We start from the raw sequence: 10,601 nt of genomic DNA on the forward strand, positions 1-10,601 counted from the left end.
GAACACGCTTACCCCAGTGCCTGCCACACCGTATCTTAACAGCTTCATCTGCCTCCAGTTTTTCAAATGAACTAATGGAAAGGTAGAAACTGAAAATCCAAGTGATAAGAGAGTCAGGGACTAGCCTTTCAGCTAAAGCATGGTGGTTAGTAGTAACGTTGTGCCTTCCTGGACTTCTCAGTGGCCACGCTTTTCAGAGGCAAAACCTAGAGGCTGTGTCACGGGATTTCAGTAGGCAAATTCCAGGAGCAACTTCCCTTTCCTTGCCACACGGTTCGCTCTGCTCACAGCCCACTTTAATATGATCACAGTATATGATAATTGGCTGTAGACTCAGCCTGTCCCTCTCTAGATGAAAATATTCACATTCATATTTAAGTTGGGGCCCAAGAAAAGATGCTGGAGGTGTGGGTAGAGGCTCCAGCCAACCCTGACTCTGCCCCTGAGTCACGGCAGCTGCATTCAGCTTGCTTTCTCTTCACCCCTGTGTACATGGCTTCAGCATGGGTCCTGGCCCCTACAACCACATGTCCCAAAGCTCACTTGAACTCAATGAAGAATACTTTATGCTCCTTACTTTTTCCTCTTTCCCAAGTTCCTAAGCTGAGAACACTTTATTTTGCCAGGCATGATGACAAATGCCTTTAATCCCAGCACTCAGGAGGCAGAGGCAGGCGAATCTCTGAGTTAAAGACCAACCTGGTCTACAGAACAAGTTCCAGGATGGCCAGACCTATACGGAGAAATCCTATCTCAAAAACAAAACGAAAAAAAAGTTTTTACATTTATACCAGTCAAAAGTCATGGCCCATAGGCTCTCTTCCCCAGGATGCCTCTACTTGCCTGTTAGGTAACTCCAAAATGCAATGCAAACTCGCCCTACCTTACAACTATCCACACCCGAAGACTGAGATTGGACTTTAGTCTATTTCACCAGCACTGTCCTTGCCCCAGCCCTCTGAGGTCTTGATACTACAAGGAGTTTGTGATTGTAGTGGTTTGTATAGGCTCAGCAGTGTTGTACTGGAGATTTTTATCAACACCATCCAAAACCCTAGGTAGGCAGTGTCCATAACCCTAAGAAAATCTTTGGAGGTAAGTACTTTAATCTAGCCACAAAGAATTTACCAGAATGCAAAAGAGGGTTGGAATATGATGAATGGCCTTTTTGTGGATCTCTGGCCACAACCACAACACAAGCAGGGCTTCCTGTCTCCATGCAGACTCATTCATTCTACTTGTTCCTCTCTCTCTCTCTCTCTCTCTCTCTCTCTCTCTCTCTCTCTCTCTCTCTCTCTCTCTCTCTCTCTCTCTCTCTCTCTCTCTCTCTCTTTTCCCTTCCTCCATTTCTCTTGTGTTTCTTAAGAGTTCTAGTGGCAACAATCCTCATACTTCTTTAATTACATGGCCTTATTCATTTTGTGTACATGCACAGGCGTGTGCCACAACACCCCTGTGGGAGACAGACAATGCAAAGAAGTGTGATGCATGTTTCTATGCATACTTTGTGGGCTCACAATCTGGTGAGGAAGACAGAGGTGTGTAAAAACGAACAGCACACGAAATGGGTAAGAGTGATGGGTGTGAACAAGAAAGAGTCTTGAGAATAGAGAAAAAAACTTCCTGATGAATGTATCCGGAAGGCTCTTGTGCATGGTGGTATAGTGAAGGCATCAGAGGCAATGTGAGAGGGCTGGCTGTGGCCCACCAGCCCTAGCCTGGATCCCTGCTGACTGAGGGTTCTGTCCTGCTTGGTTCTTGCAGTCATTGAGTCCCAAAGTCATTAATTCCCAAAGAAATCACACAGAGGTCTACATTAATCATAAACTGACTGGACTAGTAGCTAAGACTTCTTATTAACTCTTATAACTTATATTAGCACATAACTGTTGTCTGTGTTAGCCACGTGGCTTGGTACCTTTTTCGTGGTCTTGCTTGCTCTGTGTCTGGCTTCCTCTGTGTCTGGGTGATAACTGCAGACTGAAACTCCCTCTTCCCAGAATTCTCGTTGCCCCACCTCTACTTCCTGCCTGGTTGCCCCATCTATACTTCCTGCCTGGCTACTGGTCCAATCAGAATTTATTTAAAATACCAGTGACAGGGTACAGACCATTGTCCCACAGAAGATCCAGCACAAAGCACGTCATGAAGTCAAAGGAACAAACTAGCCATGGATTCAGAAGCCAGTTGATGAGGGATAAACTTTCAGCCACAGAAGAACATTAGTGCCCACAAACATGGTGACTGACCCTCCATTTTGCCTATGAAGATTCCCCCAAATCACTGGTTTTCATCATGGTTTTAATGACTTTTATATTTATTTATGAGGGGGCATGCATGTGAAGGTCAGAGAACAACTTTCAGGAGTCAGTCCTCGCCCTCCACCTCATGACATCCAGAGTTCAAACCCAAGTTGTCAGGCTTGTGTGTGTACAAGAGCTTCTGCCTGCTGAGCCATTGCACCAGCCCCACATAAAAACCGTTTCCAGTCTTCTTTCCAAAGAGGAAGGAAGCTTATCTGGGAAACAGAGAGGGGTCTGAAATGGGACCCAGACTTGACAACTGTACTTAGGAGCTCCTGTGGGTCTTATTATTATGCTGGGGAAAATACAAAAACATGGGTTTGACATGTACTTGTGCCAATGCACACACTACAGACACAGAGGTCTCCGTGGTCTTAGACTCCCACAGTGTCTCAAGCACAGAGAGTTTCACTGGTGTTTTAGATAACCTTCCAATACAACACCAATCCTTAGCAAACAGATGAGGAGATAGGAAAAGTCTAGATGTTTAACAAGGTCCCCTGACCTTCCCAGCCAGCTGTGTATAAAGATTATCATTTTTGCCATCACCCGGAATAGGGGGAAAACATGGATTTCAGCTATGTACACTACGGTAGCATCTTTATACAGGATGTTTTGTGTCTTCAGAAAACATGGTTCCTGGAGCTGCCAAGATGGTTTGGGGGGAGAACACTTGTGCCCAAACATTTGCCCCCTGAGCTCCGTTCGTAGAGCCCACATGGTAGAAGGAGAGAACTAACTCTGGAAAGTTGTCCTCTGACCTCCACATACTTCGCCAGAGTGGGCACACGTGTACACACAAACAAATGTATAATATGAAAGAATAAAAGAAAGAAAGGAAGGAAGACAGGAAGGAAGGTTGGTTAGTTCATCCTAACACCCTCTAGTTTCTGCCAGTCTTATACAGTGCTGGGAACACTTTTACATCTACCATCCCTTCTAAGAAAATGATACAGTGCACGGAAGATGTAGATGTTAAAGTCTACCCTCTGTACACTGTGCTCTAAGGGGTTCAACGACTTGCCCCCAATCAGACAACTTGAGCAGGTGCTAAATTTGCCCCCTCTGGAGCCCAGGTCCTGCTTCTGTGCAGTAATGCAGAAGGGCAGCATGAAGGCATTTTTCTCTCCTTGTAAAAGAGAAAAACGAAGGATGGGGAATTATTGAAACACACCTCAGTCATTCTGCAGTCAGCGCATTGTTTCTCCTCTAGAAACACCCCGTTGATTTTTAAATCCCTTTAAACCCTCCTGGCACCTGTATGGCCCTGATCCAAAAATTATTACCGAATCCCTTGCTCATGTTTTTTATATTTAACCTCATAGGAGTTTCAGTGATTGTGACTCCTGGTTTAGTGGAGAATTTAGGGGCCTCCAGGAGTTTCCTTCTTTCAGGGTAGCTAGAATCATGTACTACTCGGACCTCAATATAAGAATGTATTTGTTCCACCCTACCCCTCTTTTTCTTAGCCAAGTACGCACACACACACACACACACACACACACACACACACACACAAGTTCTCGTAGGTTTTTAAAAAGTGTAATCACACAAGCTCGTGTTGTTTCTGTATGTCAATGTCTCTGAAATATTGATGAAAAAAGTCAGAGGAAGGTGACGTGGGGAGGTCATCAGGGTTAGTTGCTCATACTACGTGATACAGCTTCTTTTCAGGGCAAACACTGAGCCTGCAAACATAATGAGAACTTCCCAGCAAATTCATTATAACAAAGCTTACTGCAAACTCTCTGGGCACAGAAATAGACCCGAGGAAAGTGACTCCCACATAAGACCTAATTAAATACTTTGATGTCAGAAAGGAGAGCTAGGAAGATTGGAAAGGTCAAGTCAGACCAATGTGAAGGGCCTACATTCACATGAAAAGAGAGAGAGAGAGAGAGAGAGAGAGAGAGAGAGAGAGAGAGAGAGAGAGAGAGAGAGAGAGTGTGTTCCTGTCCCCTCCTCTCTCCTTCTCTCCTCCCTCCATCTCTTCCCCATCCTTCTCTCCTTTCCTTCTGTTCCATGAAGGAAGAGAAAGCCTCGGGAACAATGAGTTGTAAATTCTTCAGCCAATTAGCCCAGTGACTTACTACTGTTTCTAATGCACAGAATGTCACAGGCTGTTTTGCAGCCGCCCCAAGTCGGTTTGTTAATAACAGGAAGCTAGCACTTCTCAGTACAGTGGATCAAGCTACACGTGAAAATAAATGCAAAAAACCTGGAGGGGAATAGCAGCAGACTGAGAGTAGCCTTGATTTAATTTAACATTTGGGGTCCACACACATGAGCGTTTTAGTAGGCTTCATGGTGGAAGTTGCTGTCATTTGTAAAATATTCTGGCCAATTAGCTAATAGTGTGCTTGGATTTCTCCTGTTTTGATACAGTAATACTAAGTACATTGTGAAGCCCAATTATACAAATCATCCCCATATGCCATACCAGTCTTTCTTTATGAACTGTGTTTATAAATCCTGTGTGAGGAAATGTGTACTTCAGCAATTTAGACCATGTGTAAAAACATAGCCAATGGGATTGTCAAGAAAACAAGTTCCAGCGTAGGAAATCCTAATGTGCTGGGCTGGAATAACAGGGGGGTGCCAGGAGGGCCATGGTGCCGGGAGGGGAGGGCCATGGTGCCGGGAGGGCCATGGTGCCGAGAGGGCCGTGGTGCCGGGAGGGCGATGGTGCCCGGAGGGCGATGGTCTGCTCCCTGGACTTGTCGCTCTACAATGTTTAACCAATTTAGGAGCTTCCACTTCCCCTTCTTTTGTTTTGTTCTTTTCTTTTAGGATCCAACCTTGGAGTTTTTGAGAAAATTTGGGATTGGTTTTCTCTCGGGGACAATGGGCTCAGTCTTTAACATCCCCTTTGATGTTGCCAAGAGTAGGATCCAAGGGCCCCAGCCAGTTCCTGGAGAGATCAAGTACAGAAACTGCTTTAAAACAATGGCGACAGTCTACCAGGAAGAAGGGTAACAGATTGTTCCTTCAATAAATGTGCAAGGCTCAAGGATTGTTGAAACGGTCTTGTCTGTTTTGATGAAAGCCAGTGGGCCTTCCTAGGCTGGCCTTATGGCTAAGGAGGTCTGTGGAATCCATGACAAGCTTTGCAAGGCCACACAGTATTGAGATGTTGGCACAGTGTCCTCCCACCACCATGGTCATGCAGACAGGCATGGCTATACAAAACTCTAAAAGTTTGCCTGAGAAGGTTCAGATGAACTCTTTACCTGTCAACGTGCATGATGTTATTGTATGTTGTATGTCTTATTGGCATGCAGGCAGAATACTTGTCTTCTGCCTGAAAAGCTAACCAAAATATTGTCTAACTCTGTACTCCTAAAAGATCTAATATTAGCATTCTGAAAATCTGGATACTTAAATTTTTAAATATTAGACTTTTTAAATCTTTTTCAAAGTTTTAGTTTCTTAAGTAAACAAGCCATACTTTATTATTTCCACCTAAACTGCATCGTATTTCCTAAGTGAAGACTGGACTTGCAGTCTTTTAAATTCAATTACAAACGTCGTTTTTACCCTTATACATGGCTGTCTTGAAAGCAAGAACCATCTCACTGATGAAAGGCGTGTTTCTGATTGGACAGGACCAACACAGCCTGTAATAAAGAACTGATTTACTTTCCCTTCATCTAATTAGCTGCAGCAAATACCAAGCCAGATACTGTCAGGTTGGGGGTGGGTGTAATTTCAAGTAATTTCTTTGCAAATGCCGAGGGAGGCTCTCAATGAAGCTGGGGTCTAACTACCTATGTCCAGAGTAAGAATGTTGCGCCCTTCTCTCTTTTCTGTTACAGGATTCTAGCCTTATACAAAGGCCTGCTTCCCAAGGTGATGAGACTTGGACCAGGTAATGATGCTCTGACTACTTGTGTCCTTCCCTCTTTACTGTTCTGGCATCTCTGCTTTTGTTGCCTATGAGGGTCAGCAACACCACTGAAGTTTACCACACTGGGGGAGAGTGAAAATGTTAGGACACAAAGTTATCAGTTCAGGCTACAGAAAGCATCCATTAGAAACACTCTACCTTTGTTTAAAAATACTACTTATGGCTGTGCTGGAGGCCAATGAGCATCATCGTCATGTCAGTGAGAAAAGATCCACAGCCACCCAAGCCTGAGTGAGCCCCAAGTCATACACAGTGGCTTCAGGCTGAGTCAAGGATTTCACAGAGAAAGCCATCTGCTAAAATTCTCCCTTGGGCTCCAGGCTCAATCTTGTTTCTGCCTCCTCTTCATTTCCAAAAGATGAAAGGAAGAGGGCTTGCTTCCCTGAACATCAAGAGTTCCCTGAACCTCACTCCCCATCACTTCTGTGAAGTGAAGCACTCGCTTGTCCCAGACTCCATCAGTTTGGTAGTGAAGACTCCTGGCTTGGGGACAGGAGACCACAAAAAGAAAATAAGAGGGAGTGGAAGAAGGAGGAGGAGGAGGAGGAGGAGGAGGAGGAGGAGGAGGAGGAGGAGGAGGAGGAGGAGGAGGAGGAGGAGGAGGAGGAGGAGGAGGAGAAAGAAAGAAAGAAAGAAAGAAAGAAAGAAAGAAAGAAAGAAAGAAAGAAAGAAAGAAAGAAAGAAAGAAAGAAGCCCGACATTCCCACAGGGAATGTCAGCTGCCTCTCTGTAAACAGATAAGAAAATAGCTGCTGGAGACTCAGCCGCCTGGGCAAATAGCCCTGGATTACGAGCCACCCTATGATTAAGTATGAACATATGTTCTAGACCGCACAGACTTTTTTTTTTTTAACCAGGTCTCCTTAGACATGCTGGTTGCCTTCTCTGGAACATTCTCTCCTCCCTTTGCTGTTCCTCCATTTTAACACCCACGTCCTCCTGTATTCCCACAAGTGTGTTTACATTCGACTCTCCATCTGGAAAAGGGACGTGTCCCCCTAACTTAGAGAGAGAATGGCCAGCAGCACCTGAGCTGAAGCTGGAGAACATCTCACACTGCCCATCTCCTACCCCAACCTCTGTGGGCACCTGAGCATGGCTTTTTCTTCATAGTTGCCATCTAGACCTGCCTCCTGTCAATCACCAGCCCATGTGTCAAAACCAACTAAGGAATAAAAAACATTGGCAGGGCTGTGCATCTCTGTGCCTTTCCCTCAGCAAACACTAAAGACCCGAGAACAGACCCAACACCAGTGAAAATCACAGGCCCAGCCCAGGCCAGTTTTCTTAAAGAGTAGGGATAAAAAGAGTAACCAGGAAGAATGTGGCTAAGGTGGTAATAATCCCCTGGAACCTTGAACCAAAATTCTTAAATAATCTGGACCCAAGTTCTGTTAGAGGCTTTCAAATGCTTGCATAGGTTTTTAAATGATTCTGCGTGAGGTGCCCTAAGTTGCTGTGGTGTTAAGTGTGATGGAAAGGGTTGTTGTGTTGCTGCCCAGCCTAAACCAAACTGAGAAGAACCAGTAACCTAGTGGAAACACCTGGCCTCGCCTTCATTTCAAATGTGCAAGTCCTAGGAACATCAAAGGGAGGACTTTAGAGAAGAAAGGTGGGGTTTTGAGTTAAGGCCAAGCATATTTAAAGGAGAAAAGAAAATAGCATAAAAGAAAATGGGGGCCAGAGAGATGGCTCAGTGGGTAGAGATGCTTCCCACTAACCCTGGCGACCTGAGTGGCTTCCCCCAGGGCCTGCATGGGGGAAGGAGAGAAGAAACCCTGTAAGCAGCCCTCTGACTGCCACCCTCTCCCTGGCACGGAGGCAGGCACACATTTGGGATGGTGTCGGGCTTTCTAAAATAAAATTCAAAAATTAAACTTAAGATACATCGAGTGGGGGCTGGAGGTAGATCGATGATGGAGTATCACAAGTGAAGGAGGGAAGGAAGAGGATTGGAGAGAGTGGAGGGCGGGACGAGATGAAGGAAAGCACGCAAGCGGGGCATCCGGAATTTTCACCTTCATCCTAGAGAACCATTTCCTCTTGTTTTTGTTAATGTTTTAGCAGATAGATGTGGCTAACAACACCCCTGATTTCTCCTCTAGATCTCACTAGGCTGAAAATCAAAGTAGTCTACCCCTCTCCCTCTCTCTCTCTCTCTCTCTTCCCTGTCTTGGGGGCGGGTGGAGAGCATGCATGAACATGCTTTACCTTGTGAACAGTTAGTAAAAGTAAATGCAGTGAGCATGCACACACACAGATACACACACACACAGACAGACAGACACACAACAACAACAACAACAACAACAACCCTCCATAGGGTTTCTTCTTTGTTCATTTGTTTGTATTTTTAGAATTCAAGGAGAGTTTTACCAGCTGACAGGACTTTAATGGAGTATCTCCATGGGTTAAAAATGAAAATTACAGGCAGATAATTATCTTTGGTTTATAGTTACACAAACATGTGCAGCCTGTAGGTTTTTTTTAATCATATGGCAGTGTGTGCAAAATAGCTAAGATCCAAATCAAGTTCCTTTTCTTTCCAAAAGATCAACCTTCCACCCATGCAGCCAAGCCTGTTCTAAGTCATGCTCTGAGTTTTTGTCCACATTTGGGTTTTGTAACTTTTTTTTCCACATAGGCCATTCTAAGTCACAGAACACATCCTATTCGCGACATCAGGTAGCGTTAGCTAGGCAAATGCTTGCCCCAGAGTGCAGGTGTCCAGCATCCTTTGTGCTTATTTTACTGAGTCGTATTCCTGTTGATGTCTTTGACAGTGAACCACTTCCCAACCAGTTACACAGCATTCTCATCTAAGACAAAGGGCGGTCCCACGCCACCCAGCTCTGCCTCCAAATGTTCAAGTTCAAGTCTGCACCCATCTGAGGCAGAGAAGTGCAGTGATGCTTAGCTCCCAACTTGCTTTCGTTAAGTTCTGCAAAGCAGTGTTTTAAGATATTCAGAAAGTATTTTCCAAACAGCACAATCCAGTTTAAAAGTCAGACGCGTCTGTCAAAGCACAGTCTTGGAGAATTCTTTCTTAAATGCAACTAAGACAATGCCAATTATGTCTAAAAGCGAGAAATCTTTTTGGCTAGATGTAAGAATCTGAAAGTTTTCTGTTCGCAGAAAAGTCACATGCCTTTACATGAGTAAATATGTCTTTATTTGTTCACTTTTTTTTAAAGCTGAAAGTGCCTGAAAAAGAATCTGATGAGAAATGATGAAAGTCGCAGAAACTCATAGGGGGAAAATGCATTTGGAAACACAGTGGTCTTGATCTCACTCTGAGAATTCTCCACAGTTGTTGTTTTCTATCTGTGCTCAGAGTTCCAGAACTGATGATTCCAAAAGCCCCGTCTGATAAGGCCTCCCGAGCCTCTGTGCCATGGGGTGGAGGCGGGGAGTGTGTTGATGCCTTTTCTCAGGACTCTGATGAGATGCAGCTTTCCTCTCTCCTAGGTGGCGCAGTGATGTTGTTGGTGTATGAATACACCTATGCATGGCTACAGGAAAACTGGTGATGTGCTAACAAAAGTATTCCCTTGACAACGGACATGTGATCTGCGGTCCCATGAAGAGAAGACAGCCAGCTAAGCTAGATGTACGGTGAAGAGGGAAGACAGCCTATTCTGATCGCTTTAGAGTTTTAGACAGAGAGACATCTGGGCCATAGAGCCACTGTGCGAAGAACAGGAACAGGAAGCAGTGGAGTGTGTAAGTTAGGTAGGAGTGGGGTCCAGATCAGATACAGTTCATAAAAGCTATACGACTCACACTGCTTCACAATGAAAACTCATTTAATAATCCTTCTGAGAAGTCTATATATAAATACTTAAATTCTTAAAAACAAATTGTTCAAATTGTGGCTAATTCCCTGAGAATTATTCAAAGAAAGACTGAGTTATAAGCCAAACTTTAAAAGTTTTTTATAAGGACTATTTTTTCAAAAATCATATTTTAAAAGAGAAGAAAGAAAAATTTAAATACACCAAAACAGCCTTTTGAGAATGTTTAATTTTGTGAGTGCTGTGTAAAAATGTGAGTCCACCGGTTTTCTATAGTAATAATACACAGTTAGGGTCTGTTTTCTTAAATCTATTTTGTATTTCACGTGGTGGTTTAACTGGGTTATTTTTAAATCATGCTATTTGGAGTCTTTTATTACAAATAGAATACATGGTGTTATATTAAACTGATTCCCTTTACATAATTCATTTTGAAGACAAGTCTCATTACTGGAATAGTTTTATGTTAAGTCACAAACCGGACGCACTCCTTGGGCCCTTCTCTGTTTACTGTATTTGTCTCCAAACACCCTTGTCCTGAGTCCTTACCTACACCATCCTTGAAAAGGATGTACAGAAATAAAACTGTTCTCCAGA

General features: G+C 44.1%; 1 protein-coding gene across 3 annotated transcripts in view; it reads left to right on the forward strand.

Annotated features, from left to right (window-relative positions):
- The window catches only part of Slc25a21 (solute carrier family 25 member 21), a 480,209-nt gene extending 469,608 nt beyond the window's left edge, over positions 1–10,601 (forward strand). For all 3 annotated transcript variants that reach the window (XM_038337579.1, XM_038337578.1, XM_038337580.1), the window contains 3 exons: positions 5,094–5,275; positions 6,119–6,171; positions 9,679–10,601. In XM_038337579.1, the coding sequence (XP_038193507.1) occupies positions 5,094–5,275; positions 6,119–6,171; positions 9,679–9,740 (297 nt within the window). In that variant the 3' untranslated portion in view covers positions 9,741–10,601. The remainder of the gene's footprint in view (positions 1–5,093; positions 5,276–6,118; positions 6,172–9,678) is intronic.

This window comes from Arvicola amphibius, chromosome 7 (assembly GCF_903992535.2).
Source record: "Arvicola amphibius chromosome 7, mArvAmp1.2, whole genome shotgun sequence".
Classification (NCBI taxonomy): domain Eukaryota; kingdom Metazoa; phylum Chordata; class Mammalia; order Rodentia; family Cricetidae; genus Arvicola; species Arvicola amphibius.